Source organism: Cyclopterus lumpus, chromosome 9 (assembly GCF_009769545.1).
Source record: "Cyclopterus lumpus isolate fCycLum1 chromosome 9, fCycLum1.pri, whole genome shotgun sequence".
NCBI classification, from domain to species: domain Eukaryota; kingdom Metazoa; phylum Chordata; class Actinopteri; order Perciformes; family Cyclopteridae; genus Cyclopterus; species Cyclopterus lumpus.
In genome coordinates this window covers 2,748,202-2,769,256 of record NC_046974.1, presented here as the reverse complement: position 1 = coordinate 2,769,256, position 21,055 = coordinate 2,748,202, and the positions used below count along the sequence as shown (strand labels likewise).

Sequence of the window (21,055 nt, the reverse complement as noted above, 5' to 3'; positions counted from 1 at the left end):
GGAGGTGATGCCAGCGGTCCGGGGCAGAGAGAGACAACGTGAAAACTCATTAGTTTGCTTCCAACCCCAATTCGCCGCTCTGCATTTGACCTTGAGACATCCACTCCCCCCTCCATGCCCTGCCCACTCCCCCACCTCCACCCCCACCCACCCATCTAGCCATCCCCCCCCCCCCCCCCCCCCACACCCCAATCTCCGGTTGTAGGTGAATAATCTTTGGATGGGCAGGGAGTCGGAGTGATTTCCAGAACTTTCTCCAAAAAATAACCTCCATATTTCGATGTTTTTTGGTCGTATCGCTAATACGTTTCCTAATCGTGGTGGAGTGTTTTTTTGAGGGGGGTTGAGTGGGTCAAACAAATGCAGGACTTTCACCAAGGAAGCTGCCGTTCGGGTCCCGCGTATGCGTTTCGCGTCCCAGCGACCAATTGGCTAGAGGGCAGAAAGGGGCGTGGCTTAGGTGTGTGTGCGCGTGACAACAAGAGAGGCGGCTGTCCGTTCTTAATGGCGTTCTTATTCTGACTTCCTGTGATCACGTGACCAGAATCCCAGGTCATGTGGTCACAAAAGAAGCGGAAAAGAAACGTTCTCACTGCACTGGCGGACATTTTTTTATTTTATACTTGTTGGAAAATAAGACAACGGAAGAAGCTATCCAGATGCTTTGTGGGAAATGTTTACTCTGGTACGATTTTTAATGTACCGTCTTCACACTGTGGTTTTTATACAGCGAGCAGCATGTGAAGCTCATGTTTAATAATAATAATAATTACATCAATTTAATATGGCTTCCATAAACATACACAGGCACCAAACTAGATCTAAACACGCTCTCAGCATATATATATATGTGTGTGTGTGTGTGTGTGTGTGTGAGACTGTTAACATCTTGACAGGCGAAAGAAGAAAGACATTGTTGGTGCTCCAGACTGGAATAAACTGCTCTCATGCAATGAAGGAGCCTTTAAGAAAAAGGTCAAACACAGGCTGCAAGATAACATCTTCAAATTAGGACATTTTATGCATCGAAATACGTTTTTATTATTATTACTACTATGTAAATATATAGAATGTAATTATTTTTATTGTCACATTATAAGTGTATTTATTGTCGTGTTGGAATGTGGGATGATGTGGTCGTCTGTCTCCATCCTGTTGGCCTGAAGTTCTACCTGACGCTGTAAAACAATATGTTTATTCACAATAGTGTGACACAACTACATCAAACTACAACACAACTACATTAAACTACATCAAACTACAACACACTACAACACAACTAGATCAAACTACAACACAACTAGATCAAACTACAACAAAACTACAACACAACTACATCAAACTACAACACAACTACATCAAACTACAACACAACTACATCAAACTACAACAAAACTACAACACAACTACATCAAACTACAACACACTACAACACAACTACATCAAACTACAACACACTACAACACAACTACATCAAACTACAACACACTACAACACAACTACATCAAACTACAACACACTACAACACAACTAGATCAAACTACAACACACTACAACACAACTACATCAAACTACAACAAAACTACAACACAACTACATCAAACTACATCACACTACAACACAACTACATCAAACTACAACAAAACTACATAAAACTACAACACAACTACATCACACTACAACACAACTACATCAAACTACAACACAACTACATCAAACTACAACACAACTACATCAAACTACAACACAACTACATAAAACTACAACACAACTACATCACACTACAACACAACTACATCAAACTACAACACAACTACATCAAACTACAACACAACTACATCACACTACAACACAACTACATCAAACTACAACACAACTACATCAAACTACAACACAACTACATCACACTACAACACACTACAACACAACTAGATCAAACTACAACACACTACAACACAACTACATCAAACTACATCACAACTACATCAAACTACAACACAACTACATCACAACTACATTAAACTACAACACAACTACATTAAACTACATCACAACTACATCACACTACATTAAAATGCATCAAACTACATCAAACTACAACACAATACATCAAACTACAACACAACTACATCAAACTACAACACAACCACATCAAACTACAACACAACTACACCACTGGTGCACAATAGTCCCATCTATCCAGTCTACAACGTTACTATTTAAAACACGCCCCCATTTACTTCCATTCATGGAGACTTTTCTCTGGTCTGGGGTTTGAGGAAGTATATGTAACTTATATATATGGTCATCATGTGGGGGAAGTATTCCTATGAGTACATTTACTCAGGTATTGTACTAACAGAAGTATTCATATAAGTACATTTACTCAGGTATTGTACTAACAGAAGTATTCCTAGAAGTACATTTACTCAGGTATTATACTAACAGAAGTATTCCTAGAAGTACATTTACTCAGGTATTATACTAACATAAGTATTCCTAGAAGTACATTTACTCAGGTATTGTACTAACAGAAGTATTCCTAGAAGTACATTTACTCAGGTATTATACTAACATAAGTATTCCTAGAAGTACATTTACTCAGGTATTGTACTAACATAAGTATTCCTAGAAGTACATTTACTCAGGTATTGTACTAACAGAAGTATTCCTAGAAGTACATTTACTCAGGTATTGTACTAACAGAAGTGAATTTTATAGATTATTTTACTATTATGTTTTCATTTTATTATGTTTTTATTATTTTTAGTTTTTCCACATGCTACTGTAAATTCTATTGATGTTTCACCACCACTAGTACTACAATAAATATAGTACTAGTACTACAATAAATATAGTACTAGTACTACAATAAATAGTAGTACGAGTACGACAATGAATAGTAGTACTAGTACTCGTGTACATATTTTAAGTTAAATGTATACTCGTAATGAAGTATTTATGACACATTTAGAGACGAGTGAAAGAAGTTCACAAAACAAAATCAAAGTCCGACTACGACTCTGTAAATTGTGTGTGTGTGTGTGTGTGTGTGTGTGTGTGTGTGTGTGTGTGTGTGTGTGTGTGTGTGTGTGTTATAATGCTGTATGAGCACAGCCTGAGAGCCTGAAAGAGATCCAAACGTGACCTCTCCTGCGGTGACAGGTTGAGGGCTAACCTCCCCCTTTCTCTCTTTCTTTCTCTCCCTCTCTCCCTCTCTCCCTCTCTCTCTCTCTCTCTCTCTCTCTCTCTCCCTCTCTCTCTCCCTCCATCACCGACACAGAACAACCCTTCTGCCGTGAACAAAGTGTCTGGAAAGCCCTCAGAATCTCTTTTCCGAGGTATTCACGTTGTTTCATTTATTGATGTGTTTCCTCTCTCACGGTCGACGTGCCTGCAGAGACGAGAGGAAACAAAAGGAAATCAGCTGCAGAGATCCCCCCCCCCCTCCCCCCCCCCCCCCCCCCCCCCCCCCCCCCAGCAGACATGAAACCCATTATCTTGATGGGATCAGGCAGCATCCATCTTAATACTGGACTGCATATGATGACAATGATGCTCCTCTGAGCGTCGGGCCACCGGCTCCAGAGCTTCCTGGAGCGACTCCCACGAGACAAATCTTTCCTTTTGATAAAAAAGAAAACGCCACTTAACAAAAAAAAAAAAAAAAAAAAGAGGCTCGGCTTGTATCTCAATCTGGTTTTAATCCAACTGTGAATTATTTATCAAACGAGCTCTGCTTCAGTCTGTCCGTCCCCACATCCATTTTTCATGGTCCGAGGCTCCCGATCCTGTCGTTTCCTTAATCATAACTTCAATTATTGCCCCCGATCTAATGCACTAACTTTTAATAAATCATACCGGTTGAAACAGCCCCCCAATTGGTGTGTTATTTATTATTGGCCTGATGCAGGAGCCACTATGTGTGTGTGTGTGTGGGGGCCAGACAGAGATACCATAGCGCCACCTGCTGCCTGCAGCAGGAAGTCCAGGCTTCGGGTTGTTTTGGTGTTGCTTCCTCTCAGGCTGATTCATCGCTCTGCAGCTGCGAGTCTTTTGTTGCAGCCGCACGGTGAAAACAACCACTGTGTGTGTGCTTTACACTCCGTGCGTCACCTGGCTGTCCGTGCACACGCGCAACGCTGCGGCTTTAATTTGATTTTAAATGCAAAAAAAAAAAACACACAAAATATGGACGTTTAGAAATAATAAATGCAAAATCACCTTTTTTTTATCCTTTTCTTCACTGGTAGATAATAAAGGCAAAAAGGTGTGCACGAAATAGCATGAAAGATTATATGAATTTAGAGAAAAAATAAAATAAAAACGCAATTACTCATTCTGTAAAATACAAGGTTGAAATAAAAAGACAAAGACGTGTTTATGATCCCTTTAATTTGTGCACGTTTTTCATTCCCGTCTTTTACACGACTTAAAAATAAACACAAATAAAAGAAGAACAAACATTTCAAATGAAATGGTTTTTTTTAAATTCATTTGTGCAAAATTGTTTTAAAATTAGAAATATTTTGCAATGGTTTCCTTTTATTGTGCATCCAATCAGGTGAAGAACTGAATCAAATGTGCAGATGAATCAGAGATATGAATGATGATATTGATCGCGTGGTCCTGCGTGGCCACGTGCTGTGCAGTCCTGACGGACAGATGAGGATTCACCGGTGGACCGGCCCGGTTCCTGTGCGGCGGCCTTCTGCTGCTCTGCCGCAGGTGCAGAGCGACCTCTGCAGGACGCACACGGAACCGCAGCCGAAACACACTCATCGACTGACTTCCAGCAAGCGGCTGAAGTTCGTCTGCTTGGAACTTCTTTTTGTAGTTACGCAGCCTCAACGTTCAGAGGAGTAACTTTAATGGATACCGACAAATGGGACGTTCCTCCCTTGTCTTTGAAGAGAATCCATCAGTTTAATTTTTAATTCCCACTTAGAATTACGCGGCGATTACCGTCCGCGAGTTTGATGCATTCTCGTTCCATCCTCATAAGTGATATCCAGATTGAATTCTCTCTTCAGCTGATTCAGTGATGAATAAAAGACAAATCTAGTTAATGTCTCTCTATCGTTTGACTAAACCGCTCCAGAATTAAAACACTTTTCTTTTCTGTTTTACACGCGGCGGTGAAGAGGCCGACATCTCTAAAGGATCTAATACTGGTATGAATGTACAGGTGTGTGCAGCCAATTTTCTATGTTTGTGCATCAAAGCAGGATTTAAAAGAAAGAAATTTCCTTTAGGGTCGTAGCCGCGGGATTTTAGAAATACCGCCTGCCACCAAAAACACATTTGTGATTTTAATCGGTGAATAATCCTGATGCACACACTGACAACGTGTTGCTTCTCATCCCACCGCGCTGTCAGTGGGACTTTAGGTTGAATTTGATACCTGTAAACATCTAAAACATAATACAAATGTCATTCTGATGGTTTCATTTTGTTTACGGTAACCAAGCTTGTTCACAATCTGCAGTATCGCTAAAGAATACAGAAATCTACTGTAATTAAAGCTGTTAAAAGTTATTTGCTGTAATCATTTTTAAAAATTGCTGTATTTTACCGGCAGCTAGTTATCACTACGGTATCGGAGAAATACAGTCACTTATTGTAATATAAAATAACCAGTAATTTGTGAGTGATAAAACAGTAAATTACCGTAAAAAGAAACTCTTGACTGCTGGGATCATTGGAAGCAAGAGACATGCATTGATTTTCACATCAGTTTACCCTTTAAGCATAATACAGTTTCCCTGTAACTTTACATAAAAGTGTTCCATAAGCTCCAGAGGAATAAAGCTGTCCATTTACTGTCATTTTGAACTTCACTTAAACAGTTAAAACCCGCCGAGGTCAGAGACAAAACTAAACTAAATCAGACAAAACTATGTTAAAGTTGACAAAGGGATTGTGAAAAGATGTTTTTCGACAGAGACAACCCAACTACTGTGTGTGGCTCCGCCCCCAACCTGAAACGAGTTGGTTATAAAAGGTTTCAAGAGGTGGATGAGTACAAGTAACAATCACACACACACACACACAAAAGAAGCTTTTGAAAAATACACAATTACATAATTTCTTTAATCTAAATCTTCTTCGTAAAACTGAAGAAAACCAATCTGCGTCCCATGTAACCCTGAAAAGAGGATAACTGCATCAGCGCATATGCAGGTCTAATCTACAGTCGGTTGTATATTAAAGGGGTTTATTTTGTATTGTTTCCGAAAAAAAAACACAAAGTACCCTGCATGCATACTCTTTGTGTCAGAAAAAAGCTTCTTTCTTTTTTTTGCCTGTGTGATGAGGACGAGGCTTATGATTTCTGATCCATTGAGGATTAGAAGAAAGTTGTATTTTTTTTGGTCCAGCTGCAAGAAGAAGAAGAAGAAGTGCAACAGGTTGCAGCAGTTGTTGCTGTCCGGAGGAATTAATCTCACTCAGCAGCTAAATGTCCTGAAACGAGCACCCCGTCCTCCGTAATCCACTGTTGGGAAAATTGCTTTCGCTTTTTTTATTTTTGGGAATTACAAGATCGGAAATAAAACCAGATGTGTCTTCGGAAAAGAGTTTACTAAAAAAAGGAAGCCCGGAGATTAAAACTAATGCCTTTCAATATTGTTGTACAGATGAAACTCCCCCCCCCCAAAAATAAAAAAAAGACTGAGCAACATTTCATTCCCAGAAAGAGCTCGGCGGCCCAGATGCCACGAGAATGGACTCCTTCAGTGAAACTTGATTTACTGCTACTGTTTTTATTATTTAGATACTTTATGTGGACGTCAGATATTAATCAACCTGAACATTTTAATATTCTGATTCGTCACGCGTCGTCCCTGCAGACAAGCAAACAAAACAAATGAAGATATTCAGAGACAATCAGAGTGTTTGTCCAGGTTTATCTGTTTAAAAAATACCCTGGTGGTCAGTAGAGAGAATGCAGCTTCAACACATGAAGCATAGACTTCTATACAACCAGAGGAGTCGCCCCCTGGTGGTCAGGAGAGAGAATGCAGCTTCAACACATGAAGCATAGACTTCTATACAACCAGAGGAGTCGCCCCCTGGTGGTCAGGAGAGAGAATGCAGCTTCAACACATGAAGCATAGACTTCTATACAACCAGAGGAGTCGCCCCCTGGTGGTCAGGAGAGAGAATGCAGCTTCAACACATGAAGCATAGATTTCTATACAACCAGAGGAGTCGCCCCCTGGTGGTCAGGAGAGAGAATGCAGCTTTAACACATGAAGCATAGACTTCTATACAACCAGAGGAGTCGCCCCCTGGTGGTCAGGAGAGAGAATGCAGCTTCAACACATGAAGCATAGACTTCTATACAACCAGAGGAGTCGCCCCCTGGTGGTCAGTAGAGAGAATGCAGCTTTAACACATGAAGCATAGACTTCTATACAACCAGAGGAGTCGCCCCCTAGTGGTCAGGAGAGAGAATGCAGCTTTAACACATGAAGCATAGACTTCTATACAACCAGAGGAGTCGCCCTGCAACACACTGTCCCTTTATTTAAGGCGTTTCTCGGTGGATCAACACTAGTCTCCATTTTAGATTTAATCACACAAACAAGACATTGTTTCAACTGCATGTTATCTCTATATTTCAACGTAAAACATGCACATAGATAAACAAATTCAACCAAATATTGCTCACTTTCACCCGTCAAAAATTTTAAATTTAGTCTCTCCGCAATCTGAAGCAGAGATTTCTGGTATTGTTTCGGGCCAATGGCGGCTTCGGTTCTTTTCAGGAACATGTGAACAAAGTATTTTCACACTCGCTGTCCCCGACACTTTGTGTCAAGGCCTGGAGCTCTCCAGACGTCCTCGATGTGAGGAGAAAGAGGAGGAGGAGGAGGAGGAGGAGGAGGAGGAGGAGGAGGAGAAGGAGGAGGGGGGAAGGCGAGGCCGCATCAGACGACTGTCGAACCGCATTCCAAGTGTCAGGGTCCCCAAAATAGCGTCGCGCCCGACGACCAGACTGAAGACACCAAACAAACAACAGCTCTCAGATCAAGTAAACATCGGCTGACGCGCGAGACGCGACAAACTGTGAAGCCTCCCTCTGTCTTCCGGTCGCGTTAATCAGAACCGCGGAGAAAGCGATCGGAGGGGACACCCGTCCCATTAGAGGAGGCTGCAGCCGTCACCCCCCCCCCCCCCCCCCCCCCCCACACACACACACACACACACACCCTTCCTCCGACCGGGGTCCTCGCAAACACTTTGCCCTTCTCGGAAAAAAAAGAAGTAAAACCCACGTTGACAAGCTCCCTCTGTGCGCTGCTGAGCGGACGCAGAGGACAGAGTCTCATCTCCAGCAGATGTCTCGTGGCGTCGACTATAAATAAAGCCAATGAGACCAGCCGGCCGCTGACGAGCACAAGCCGGCCGCGAGGCCACGTTAGCTTCGCAAAGGGCCTGTCTGGAGTTGGCACGGCGGGGCGTGGGCTAACATTTTGGGGGGGGGGGGGGGGGGGCGCCGTAGAAAGCCTGTGAGCTTTGTGTTTAGGGGGTTTGAGAGGAAAATAAAGAACCAGTCGCGACATCCAATGCTTTTTACCGTTTTAACGGTGCTATCGAATGCGCCGCGGCAGTCATCGGTGACCCCGGCAGGCCCTGAAGGACGGCGGCCTCCATTTAAAAACCGCTCTAACGGCGCCTTGTTTGGAAGAGGAGGGACGGTTTAAGGCGCCCTCGATTTAAGACGTAACGCGGCGGCGCTTTTACGGCGCTTTTCACCGTGTAGGACGCCCCCCCACCCCACCCCCCACCCTGCAGTCGGCTGCTTCGTGAAGGGAAATATCGGCCCCCGTAACATGGAACACTTGCGGCGCCTCGGCACAAAGTGTTGCAAACCACTCGAAGTTCAAGTAGGAGCGCTTTAATTTCACGTTCCATTAGACGCCGTCGAACTGCACGATTACGTCGAGGCACACTTCTCTCTATTAAGTCTGACAGAACATTGGAGGACGGAAATCAAAGGCAAAGATTGAGAGGGGTGGGGGTGTAACAAAAAAAGAGGCTGACGACAGATTGTCACAGTGAATCAGTGAGGAGGAGACCTACGTCATGAGAGTCCACGGTGCATGTGAGAGTCTGGTCTGGTTTGATTGGCTGTGATTGGCTCATATGAACCCTTTCTGACCTTTTTAAAAAACATGAAGCGAGAGGTGGACCTGACGTATGTGTGTGTGGTCGAAGCCGCACTGAAAACCAACATGTCTGTATAGTGATGGTTTTTCAACACGTCAAAGCGAATGTATAAAGTGCTGTAAGCTGCACTTCCTCTGGTTGCCACTAGATGCCGCCTCCAAGAGAACCTTTGATCACACTTTCTATGTCCACGAATGTGTTAAAGCTGCATTCTCTCTCCTGACCACCAGGGGGCGACTCCTCTGGTTGTATAGAAGTCTATGCTTCATGTGTTAAAGCTGCATTCTCTCTCCTGACCACCAGGGGGCGACTCCTCTGGTTGTATAGAAGTCTATGCTTCATGTGTTGAAGCTGCATTCTCTCTCCTGACCACCAGGGGGCGACTCCTCTGGTTGTATAGAAGTATATGCTTCATGTGTTAAGGCTGCATTATCTCTACTGACCACCAGGGGGCGACTCCTCTGGTTGTATAGAAGTCTATGTAGATCATGAACTGTATTGGAGTCATTTTTAATTAATTTAAATTAAATATAAAAGCAGCCGACGCATAAATAGTTTGTTTAGTCGTGTTGTTATTTCAATGAATAATTACTTTGAAAACGACACATTCAGTTCTTGCATTGCGACAACAGCCGGAGTCGACGTGCACCGAGTTGTAAAACGGGTGGGGTTTTTTTTCTAAGTGATTACAAATTCGGGGAGAAATAAAGTAGAAGTGAAGCGCTCGTTGTACATTTCGCTCCATGTGCAGCCTCATTCGTATCCGACGCTGCCAACTCGTTAGCCTACGGAATCAATTAATAACTGAGCAGCGACTGCAGCAGCAGGAGCTTCTTCGTCGTTTGCCCCCTCGCCTGCACGAGTTCCTATCTTAACTTGGCAAGCCGACGCTTCGCCGGAGTGGATGTGCTGAGAGGTGCATTAGAAGTGATAATGAAGAACACGCTTCCAGTCGAGAACGGGGCAATTAAAGCGGGGTGTAAACAGCAGAGTGTGACTTCCCTCCTGGGGGAATCCTCCAGCGTCTCTCACACCTGAGAGAGAGAGGGGGAGAGAGAGAGAGAGAGAGAGAGAGAGAGAGAGAGCTCTGATGAGGATTCTGGTTGACGGTTAGCGACAGGAGGATGTAACACAGTCGCTCGGTGCAGCGGGATGACAGCCAGGAGACTGAGAGCTGCATTCAGACGCCTACATTTAAAGAGCAACCCCGAAGGTTGAATTTGTCACAGAATTTTATACTCCGGGCTTTATTTCTTTAAAAAATATATATATATATATATATATTACGGCTCGTAAAGTGAATGCAGGATTTTTTAAATGTCTTACAAGCACAGGCTGTGTATACAAAGTTGTTGACGTCACCCGTTGGTTAGTGGACTGATGTTTTCAAGCGATTTTGCCCGTCGCCATCTTTTTGCAACCAGTGAACGGAAGTTGCTATATTTGGACTGTGGAGGAGTGATGTAGAGACGCTGGGATGGAAAAGCTCTGATAGCGCCAGCGACCTGTCAATCACAGCAAGCCCCACCTTAAAGCATCCCCTGCTTTATGGTCTGTTTGACTCTAATTGGACCATAGTTTACTAAATGAACATCATGCTGTATTGAAGAAGACCTGAAACTAGAGATTGAGACCCAAACAAATATTTATTTACAATAAATCAAGTGATAAATAGAATAGTTTTCTCATAGACTTCCATACAATTGGACCTCTTCTTGCATCCGGAGGAGTCGCCCCTTGCTGGTCAGTAGAGGAAGTGCAAGTTCTAAGAGGTTTCTGCCTGTTTACATGACATGAGGGCAACATTTTTTATTTGATCAAAATTGCGTCATCAGCATCTTAGTACGCCTGGTGGTCAGATTATAAGTCAAAAGGGCCCAACACCTCTCTTACATAGGAGCAAGACTCCTACTTTATAGTTGTTTTGTCTCTTTTGTTGTTGTTATTGTTGTTGTTGTTGTTGTTGTTTATTCTCTGCGGTCATTGTGACACTGTTTGTGTATTGTAGTTGCTTTGCGTCTCTTTGTAGTCGTTCACATCACTGTGTGGTTTTGTGTCTCTTTGTAGCCATTGTGTGTGTCCTTGTAGATATTATATATATATATATATATATATATATATATATATATATATATATATATATATATATATATATATATATTTAATTGTGTATTTTTGTGTAGCTCAAATATTCAAGTACAAATTGCAGAATAATAAAAGTTAACTCTTAATCTTAGAAATTGTGGATCGATGGGGAAAAAAAATTAACTTTTTTTTTTTTTTACCGGCGCATCTCCTGTTCCTTCTTTTGTTTTAGTCAGGCGGTCCTTCTGGCGCAGTGGAGAGGGGTCCTTCGTCGATGACGTCGCTGGTGATTTGGAAGATGCTGTAGCGGAAAGTTGACGGACGCTGTTTATTTAAATTAATGTTTACATATTTATTCAAATGCGGAGTGCGTACTACAAACCTCAAAATGGAACCAACTGCACTTCTACGAAACTGAAAGGTGAGTTTCTTGTTAATTTATAATTTGTGTAATTTATCGGCTAAAAACAACAAAAAAAGCGACATGTTGGCGTGTTAGCTCGAGCTACAGCTAGCCGCTAGCTAACGAACCGCTTTGGAAATTATGTTTATTTTAAGATCGACTTGGTCAAAGACGTTTTCCCAACGGTTGTAATCGGGGATACGACGAGGAAGTAAACAGATCGGGAGAGTGATCGTTAAATGTGACCAATACGAGGTGTCGGATGCTAATTGGATTTAATATCTGAAGCATTTGAGGCTTCCTGAACTCTTGAGCCAGTTTCTGTTCTGGTGGTTGTGAACGTTTATTATATAATAACTTCTTCTTTTCTTTTTTTTTTTTAACTTCAAGTTAAGTTTTCTACAGTTTATTAATATGTCGAAAAAAACACTTTTAATAAATAAATCTTTCGGTAAGGTGCAGCCTTAATTGGATCTCATCTGACTTTTTTTTTTTTTTGGGGGGGTGGTCAGCTTCATGTCAGACTAAAGCGGACCCCCACGGCTCAGCCATGCCCCAGAAGAGCGCCCAGAAGAGCGCCCAGACGGCCCACTACATCGAGCTGGGAGGCTACCAGTACTGGCCCGTGCTGGTGCCCCGCGGCATCCGACTGTACACCTACGAACAGATCCCGGTGTTCCTGAGGGAGAACCCCTACATCACGGACGGGTACAGAGCCTACCTGCCCTCCAGACTGTGCATCAAAAGGTGAGAGAGACTTCTATACAACCAGAGGAGTCGCCCCTTGGTGGTCAGGAGAGAGAATGCAGCTTTAACACATGAAGCATAGACTTCTATACAACCAGAGTAGTCGCCCCCTGGTGGTCAGGAGAGAGAATGCAGCTTCAACACATGACGCATAGACTTCTATACAACCAGAGGAGTCTCCCCCTGGTGGTCAGGAGAGAGAATGCAGCTTTAACACATGAATCATAGACTTCTATACAACCAGAGGAGTCGCCCCCTGGTGGTCAGTAGAGTGAATGCAGCTTTAACACATGAAGCATAGACTTCTATACAACCAGAGGAGTCGCGCCCTGGTGGTCAGGAGAGAGAACGCAGTTTTAACACATGAAGCATAGACTTCTATACAACCAGAGGAGTCGCCCCCTGGTGGTCAGGAGAGATAATGCAGCTTTAACACATGAAGCATAGACTTCTATACAACCAGAGGAGTCGCCCCCTGGTGGTCAGGAGAGAGAACGCAGCTTTAACACATGAAGCATAGACTTCTATACAACCAGAGGAGTCGCCCCCTGGTGGTCAGGAGAGAGAACGCAGCTTCAACACATGAAGCATAGACTTCTATACAACCAGAGGAGTCGTCCCCTGGTGGTCAGTAGAGAGAATGCAGCTTTAACACATGAAGCATAGACTTCTATACAACCAGAGGAGTCGCCCCCTGGTGGTCAGGAGAGAGAATGCAGCTTTAAGACACTTCAGCGCTGGCTTTCCTTGTAAGGTTTTCAACATAAATACTTCCTCAAAATAGGTTGAACCCTTCAAATAACTTACATATTTCCAATAACATTTCATGAGCTGATAAAAATGCAGTCTTGTTTCTTTGGGGGAGGAGAACCACAATATATTCCTTCCTCCTGTTTCCTAACCTCCGCGCAGCCTCTTCATTCTGTCCAATGAGACGGTGAACATCTGGAGCCACCTGCTGGGCTTCCTGCTCTTCTTCTTCGTGGGCGTGTACAACATGGCCTCGGTGCTGCCGGCCATCGGCGCCTCCAAAGAGGACTACGTCATCTACTCCATCGAACTCTTCTGCTTCCAGGTACGGGGAACCAAGTTCTCCGGGTCCGTTCTTCGGGTGTCACGTGACGTCGGTGGACCACGATGCTGTAAAACGGCACAGTCGGCTTATTTATCATGTTAGCGGCTCAAATCTGTGCATTTAACAATAAATACATTATTTTTCTATGAATTAAAGTAAAATTGATTATATCTTTGTAACTAAACACCTCATTGCATACTTTCAGGTTTAAGTATCATACGTAGTCGCAACATTTAAGCATTTATTTTTGCACAATAACAATTAATTAAAAAATATTCTTCAGGTCAAATGTTATTTTAATGTTATGTTAGGTTTCTCCTCCCAATGTGGTGATCCTTTCTGGGCTCGACGACCAGAGTCTTCAAGTCCAATTAAATAAAAATAAGTCGTAATATTCAGTTGTCCTCTTTCCGACTCTCCAGCTGTGCATGCTGTGCTCGGTGGGCTACCACCTGTTCTGCTGCCACCGCTCGGAGAAGACCAGCCGCCGCTGGGTGGCGCTGGACTACGCCGGGGTTTCCATCGGCATCCTGGGCTGCTACGTCCCCGGAGTGTTCTACACCTTCTACTGCAACGACGTGAGTTCTCCAACGCGGAGGGGGGGGGGGGGGGCTTTTTCTAGATTGCCCAGAGAGAGTGTGTGTGTGTGTGTGTGTGTGTGTGTGTGTGTGTAACCGCCGGCCTCGCCACGAGACGCCGTAATTGAATCAAGCCGAAGCGGCTCTCGCAGTCTGGTTCTGCCGATTGACTCATCCCCCCCCCCCCCGCCCCCCCCCTCCACCACATGACAGCCGCCCACCACCGTGTTATTTTATTTCCTCTCCAGGTTTTGCTTTTCTTATTTATTTATTTATCTTTTAACTCCTGAAGTATTTGGCTGTGCTCATAGCTACACACACACACACACACACACACACACACACACACACACACACACACATATTGGAAGCGCCGGGTTATTTTGCCCCCAGAACGCAGCTGAAATCTGCTGCAGCTCAAACCAGATGGCTGCGTTCACCGAGCCGTCCGTCACTCCTGTTTCCACCATATGACGTTCGCAAGTCTGGGAGATGTCTCAGCCTCCCCCCCCACCTACCCACCACCACCCCCACCCCCATTCTTCTGCAACTAGCCCTACCGGGGGAAAAGAAAAAACATGATTTAAAATAATAAATGTATATTTAGCCAGTCAGACACAGGAGTGTTTAGAAATGCAGATTTGTAGACGAGGACACAAGGCCATGGTGTCTGTTAGGAGACGAGCTTAAGGAGAGTTTTTATTGTGTGTGTGTGTGGGTGTGTGTGTGTGAGGGAAAATTAACAACTAACATCTCCAACAAGTTTCCAGGTGACGTATTTAAACTGTTTTTATTTACCCCAAAGAGACGAGAAGCCGAACGAAAGAACCTGAACTCAAAGATTAGTAATCCGATTGGTTCAGAGCGCCGTGAAAAAAACCCGTTTGATTACAATCTCGGGGGTCAAAGGTCACTGTGACCCTTTTTGGTCCGCCCCCCCTTTTTTTTTGTGAAAGCGATATCTCGGAGCATTTCTTTAAAATTGTCCTTAGACCTCCACCTGGACTGAAGGGCGAACTGATGATGGGGTGGAGGTCAAAGGTCACCGGGACGTTTGCGAAACACGCTTTTGGCCCCAAGTCGAGCATCGATTTGTTCGCGTCGTCACAATTTCTTTACAAATGTCTGACTGGGGTCGAATGAAGCGGGCGTAAAGCGTTTTTTTCTTGGGGCGCTTTACGCCCCTGCCTGACCTTCCTGTGACCTCCCCCGCAGTACTGGCGGCAGGTGTACCTGGTGACGGTGCTCGCCATGATCCTGGCCGTCTTCTTCGCCCAGATCCACCCTCATTACCTCAACAAGCAGTGGCAGCGGCTGCGCTCGCTCGCCTTCTGCCTGGTGACCGGCTACGGCCTCGTGCCCGCCCTCCACTGGGTCTGCAGCACCGGCGGCTTCTCCTCGGAGCTCGTGCAGGTGAGTTCGAATCCGGAGGATCGGTTTCTCAGTAACGACACAACGGGATCGTGTATTTACTCTAATTATATCTAAGAGTGTTATTAGCAGGATTCATTTGTTTTGCTTAAATACCTTTTTTTTTTTTTTTTGTTTGTTTGTTTTTCTCCCTTCAGGCTTTTGTTCCTCGGATTCTGGGGATGTACTTCATTGCTATATTAGCTCTTATTTTCTACGTTTCAAAGGTTCCTGAACGCTACTTCCCAGGTGTGTGTGTGTGTGTGTGTGTGTGTGTGTGTGTGTGTGTGTGTGTGTGTGTGTGTGTGTGTGTGTGTGTGTGTGTGTGTGTGTGTGTGTGTGTGTGTGTGTGTGTGTGTGTGTGTGTGTGTGTGTGTGTGTGTGTGTGTGTGTGTGTGTGTGTGTGTGTGTGTGTGTGTGTGTGTGTGTGTGTGTGTGTGTGTGTGTGTGTGTGTGTGTGTGTGTGTGTGTGTGTGTGTGTGTGTGTGTGTGTGTGAGAGAGAGTGAGATGGATAAACAGTTGAGCCGGCGTCGGTATTTAATTAAATGTCGTCCCGCGGTGTCGCTGCAGGCCAGCTCAACTACCTGGGCTCCAGTCACCAGGTGTGGCACCTGCTGCTGGTGCTGATGCTCTACTGGTGGCACCAGTCGTCGTGCTTCATCATGGAGTACAGGCACAGCCGGCCGTGCCCCGGCGCCGCCGCCCACCAGGCCTAGGGCGCCGCCCACCAGGCCGAGGGCGCCGCCCACACCGCGAGCAGCACGGTGCGTAAAACCTCGTTTTCTAATTTATTTAAAATAATTTCTTTTTTGGCGTATTGTTTTTTTTAAAAAACTTTTTCTGTGACGTATTGTACAATCAAGTCTTTTTCACACACTTTTAACACATATTTGAATGCCTCGTTTTCATGACATTTTATTTTATAATTCATAATTTGATTCTTTTGATGCTATTTTTCGACATACGATATTCAACGACTGAAAGAAGTCCCCGAACAGCATGTTGAACAACGGCATAAAGTCTTGAAGAGACGGTCAAAAAAATAACATGAAGGGAACTGAACTTTTATTTTGTAATAATATAATCAATCCGATCAAAGAATAAGATCTGACATCTGATTCTTCAGATTTAAATTCATTTCCCAGAATCCTAATCGTTTTATTCTCCTCACAGACGTTCACACCTGCAAGTCTTCAGTCCACCAGCAGGGGGGGGGGGGGGGGGCTGCAAACAAGGATTCAAACCTGTGACCTGTCGAGTATGTTGTTGTTGTTTTTAGAGCTACAAACTCTCCAGAATTTGCACTCCTGTAGGATTTACCCACGAAACCCATCGAGGTTCATTTGGACCCGCAGCATCTTTTTATTTCTATGTTTTTAAAGAAAGATTGTGTTCTCCAAGTGCCTGTGAACTAAACGTCACGTAGCACTTATTCAATTATGAGGATTAAATAATGTTTTAAAGTCGCTGCTGGACGCGAGTAAATAAAAAGTGTTTTTTACAGTGTTGAAGTTTGATGAAAATCACTTCCAAAATATTACGAGTTGTTTCTTTACAAACAAGCAACACAACTAACCAGTAAATAAATAAAAAAAAAACGTTTTTAGATGGAAAAACCAAAGAGCAGTTAAATGTTCACCAGTTTATATCACCAGGGTCGTTTCTGTACATGCAGGTACACGTACCTCCATGTAGGTACACGTACCTCCATGCAGGTACCGGTACATGCAGGTACACGTACCTCCATGCATGTACACGTACCTCCATGCAGGTACACATACCTCCATGCAGGTACCGGTACATGCAGGTACACGTACCTCCATGCATGTACACGTACCTCCATGCATGTACCGGTACCTCCATGCAGGTACACGTACCTCCATGCATGTACACGTACCTCCATGCATGTACACGTACCTCCATGCAGGTACCGGTACATGCAGGTACACGTACCTCCATGCATGTACACGTACCTCCATGCAGGTACACATACCTCCATGCAGGTACCGGTACATGCATGTACACGTACCTCCATGCATGTACACGTACCTCCATGCATGTACCGGTACCTCCATGCAGGTACCGGTACATGCAGGTACACGTACCTCCATGCAGGTACCGGTACATGCAGGTACACGTACCTCCATGCAGGTACCGGTACATGCAGGTACACGTACCTCCATGCAGGTACACGTACCTCCATGCAGGTACCGGTACATGCAGGTACACGTACCTCCATGCAGGTACACGTACCTCCATGCAGGTACACGTACCTCCATGCAGGTACCGGTACATGCAGGTACACGTACCTCCATGCAGGTACACGTACCTCCATGCAGGTACCGGTACATGCAGGTACGCGTACCTCCATGCAGGTACCGGTACACAAAGTATGACCTGGATTCAGTGTTTAATGCTGCTCTGCCTCTGTTGTCAAACTGACGTTTTTATTCACAAGTGTTTTGAGTTCAGTTTATTAAACTGCAGATTTTATTATTTTCCAGCCGTGATATATTTAAAAAAAGATTTTGTAGGCATTTTAAACTAATACTGACGTCTCCCACTATGAATTATGTTTAAAGAGTTCTCAAGACATTTGATTTATTCTCCACGTCGGCAACGTGACTCGTTGTATTTGTTGAATTAAAAAGTTTAAATAGTTGCAACTGTCTCTGGTGAAGTTTCAGATTTTCAGCCGCAGTATTCTGTCTCCGACTACTTTTTTTTTTTTTTTTAGGGTGGTGTGCAATGTTCAAGGTGACCCCGCCTCCCGTTTCTATTCGTTTGGTCTTTTGAACGACTTTCTTTCCAAAATGCTAAACTATTTAAAGTTTTAAGACCGAGACAAATGTTTCTGGTGTCACTATTTCATTGTTGTTGTTGTTTAAATTATTGTGAACCTGCTCTCTCTGTGTGTGTGTCGAAGTTTTTGTAGCAGCCGGAATTTTTGTATCTTGACTTTTTCATACCTGAGAAATCAGTGAACTCAAAATAAAGAAATTAACCGCTTCTTTCCCTCGAGAGACGACTGTTTTTATTTCATTTATTTTATTGCATCAAACAGCAGTATAGAGCATGATAAATACAATGTGGAGAAAAAAAAAACAAAGAGGGAAAGTTGTATCAAACGGTGAAATACGCAGCGAGCCTGCAGGTTTAATCCAAACGACCGGTCAAAGCAGCGCTGAAGGTCGTCGACGTTTCTTATTTTTCTTTCTAGTTTATTTGGACCAAATGTGTATCAATCCGCCGCTGAAAATAGTCCCCAACAAATGGAGATATATATATATATATCTTACGAAAATCAACAAATGTTAGACTAATTAGTGAGCTACAGGTGGGCATATTTTGGTACATTTGGGGCGGAGCCAGGTTAGCCATTTACCTCTATCTTAATGCTAAGCTAGGCTACAGCTCTTGATGTAGGAACCAATGGGGGCAGAGACAGAGTGTTACGAGTTCATAACTCAATAAAATAATGAATTAACAGTAAGAAGTAAAAGAAAACCCTTCGGAGTCTCGTTCGACTGCGCTGGAATTATGCATAGAGAAAAGTAGTAAGGATTAAAAAGTGGTTAAGGTCGACCGATCGATTCCCGCGCCATGAAAAAGGCCGACGTGGTCTCCGAGGCGGTGCAGCTCAGGTAAGGCTTCGTGGTGCTTAAAAAAAACAAACCTATCGGGAGATCAGAAGGCGAGTGAAGAGCCTCTCCGATCCGGTTCAGGATGCAGCGTCAAAGGCTTTCTCAGCTCAGAGACACGTGGTCACTGCGGTGGTTGGCTTCTCCATGCCCCCGAAAATAAAAAAACTAACCAAAAAAAACAACCAGGAGGTTATCTAACCGCGACCGGCAGAGGGAGGGAAGGCCGCAAGCACAAGTCACTGCTTGGTGGGAAAAGGCGCCGCTCCGAACGGGTCGAGGTCCAGCGGCTGTGAGGGCGCCGGCGCCGGCTCCTCCGGTTCGCTGTGGACGACCATTTCTGTGAAGGGCACCGCCCCGAAATCATCCATGCTGTCGTCGCCGAGAGCGCCGGGAAGGGAGCCCGACCAGGACCTTCCGTTGGCGGCGCCCGGGTCGCTTTGGCTTTCGGCGAGTCCCCGGTACCGGCTGCCGTCCGGAGGTTGGAAAGGCTCGGCGCCGAACGGGTCCAAAAGGGCCTCGTCCGCCAGCAGGGAAGCTCCCTCGTCCTTCCCTTCCGCCATAGTGACATCCACGCCGATGTTCTCTTTGGAGTCCGAGGCGCTGAGGAACTCGTTGCTGCTCTGCGAGTCCCTCCGTCCGACCTTCTTGTGCCTGCGCACTCGCTCCGGCGTGCGGTAGGTCGGCTTGCCGGTCTTGCGCCCGCCGGTCGGCGTGCCGTGGTGGCGCTTGCCGCCGCCGGCCGCGGCCTCCTGCTTGGTTTTCCTCTGGCGCGACGACAGCCGCTGGAGGCTGCGCTGCTTCAGCCGCTGCTGCTGCGGGCTGGCCGACTCCTCCAAGGACGGCTGGAAGATGTCCTCGGCGCTCCTGGAGGTGGCGGCAGGCGGCTCGGCGGGGCCCGGCTGGAAGGGGGAGAAGCCGAACGCGTCGATGCCCTCGGGGGAGATGGGCGGCGTTTGGCCCAAGGGGACGTCGACGCCGCTCTTGCCCGACTTGGAGAGGTTCCGGTTGAACGGCGCCTTGGTGAAAACGTCAAACTCGTCCGCGGCTCGCTGCTCGACTTGCCTGAAAGGCGCTTTGGCGAAGATGTCCGAGCTCACCGAAGGCCCGACGGGCGAGGTCCCTCCGAGGAAGGGAACGGCACCAAAGACATCCACGGGATCCACAGCCGGAGCGGCTCTCGCTCCGCTGGGTGACTCCGGAGGGGTGATCAGCGCCATGGCCGAATCCTCCCGGGGGCTCATCCTACCGGCCGGGGCTTTCCTCGAGCGGTTCTTGACCCTGCTGGGGTCGTAGTCCGAGTCCGAGCTGTGCTTGTCCTCGTCCTCCTCGGAGTCCATCAGCAGAGGCCTCTGTCCTATATTCTCCGGCTCGGTGTCTTCCCCGTGCTCGCTGTTCAGCCTTTCTTCCTCCTCCGCCTCTTCGTCCTCGCTGCTTTTTGACGAAGGCGGGTCGGACTCAAAGTCACTGTCGGACTCTTCGCCGGGTCCGCGGTGGCTCTTTCGGCCTGGTTTGTGCTCCTTGGCCACGACCGCCACCGGCTCTGGACTCTCGGGGGTTGAGACGAGGGCGGCAACGCCGACTTCCTCATTGGTCGGCTCGGTCTTCAACGCTTCGGTACCTGCTGAGACGACACGCAAGAGTTAGAGATGCAACAGTCTCCTGAATGTGCATTTCAAGTTCTAACCCATTCGGATAATTTTAAGTTTGGAACAGAAGGAGAATCTTGATGCCAGACCAGATGGCAACATCCTGGGCAAAGAAAGTACCGTAAAATCTGCATTCTCTCTCCTGACCACCAGGGGGCGACTCTTCTGGTTGTATAGAAGTCTATGCTTCATGTGATAAAGCTGCATTCTCTCTCCTGACCACCAGGGGGCGACTCCTCTGGTTGTATAGAAGTCTATGCTTCATGTGTTAAAGCTGCATTCTCTCCTG

At 45.5% G+C, this 21,055-nt stretch overlaps 3 protein-coding genes across 5 annotated transcripts in view; 2 read left to right on the top strand and 1 right to left on the bottom strand.

Annotated features, from left to right (window-relative positions):
* Positions 1 to 21,055, top strand: part of LOC117736156 (E3 ubiquitin/ISG15 ligase TRIM25-like) — a 706,744-nt gene that overhangs the window by 638,810 nt on the left and 46,879 nt on the right. The window lies entirely within an intron of this gene.
* paqr3a (progestin and adipoQ receptor family member IIIa) lies at positions 11,474 to 18,497 on the top strand. 2 transcript variants are annotated; one of them, XM_034541292.1, is made up of 8 exons: positions 11,474 to 11,683; positions 12,178 to 12,412; positions 13,325 to 13,487; positions 13,910 to 14,066; positions 15,273 to 15,478; positions 15,634 to 15,724; positions 16,047 to 16,240; positions 16,650 to 16,691. In XM_034541292.1, exons 1-7 carry the CDS (start codon positions 11,623 to 11,625, stop codon positions 16,190 to 16,192), a joined length of 1,059 nt encoding a protein of 352 aa, XP_034397183.1. In that variant the 5' UTR covers positions 11,474 to 11,622; the 3' UTR covers positions 16,193 to 16,240; positions 16,650 to 16,691. The 2 variants fall into 2 exon arrangements, with proteins under 2 accessions (XP_034397183.1, XP_034397184.1); XM_034541293.1 differs by having other exon boundaries at positions 11,475 to 11,683; positions 13,910 to 14,065; positions 15,281 to 15,478; positions 16,650 to 18,497.
* Positions 18,488 to 21,055, bottom strand: part of bmp2k (BMP2 inducible kinase) — a 30,643-nt gene continuing 28,075 nt past the window's right edge. Inside the window, exon 16 of one of the 2 annotated variants that reach the window (XM_034541268.1) lies at positions 18,488 to 20,741. In XM_034541268.1, the coding sequence (XP_034397159.1) occupies positions 19,357 to 20,741 (1,385 nt within the window). In that variant the 3' untranslated portion in view covers positions 18,488 to 19,356. The remainder of the gene's footprint in view (positions 20,742 to 21,055) is intronic. The other variant, XM_034541269.1, reaches the window with a different exon arrangement.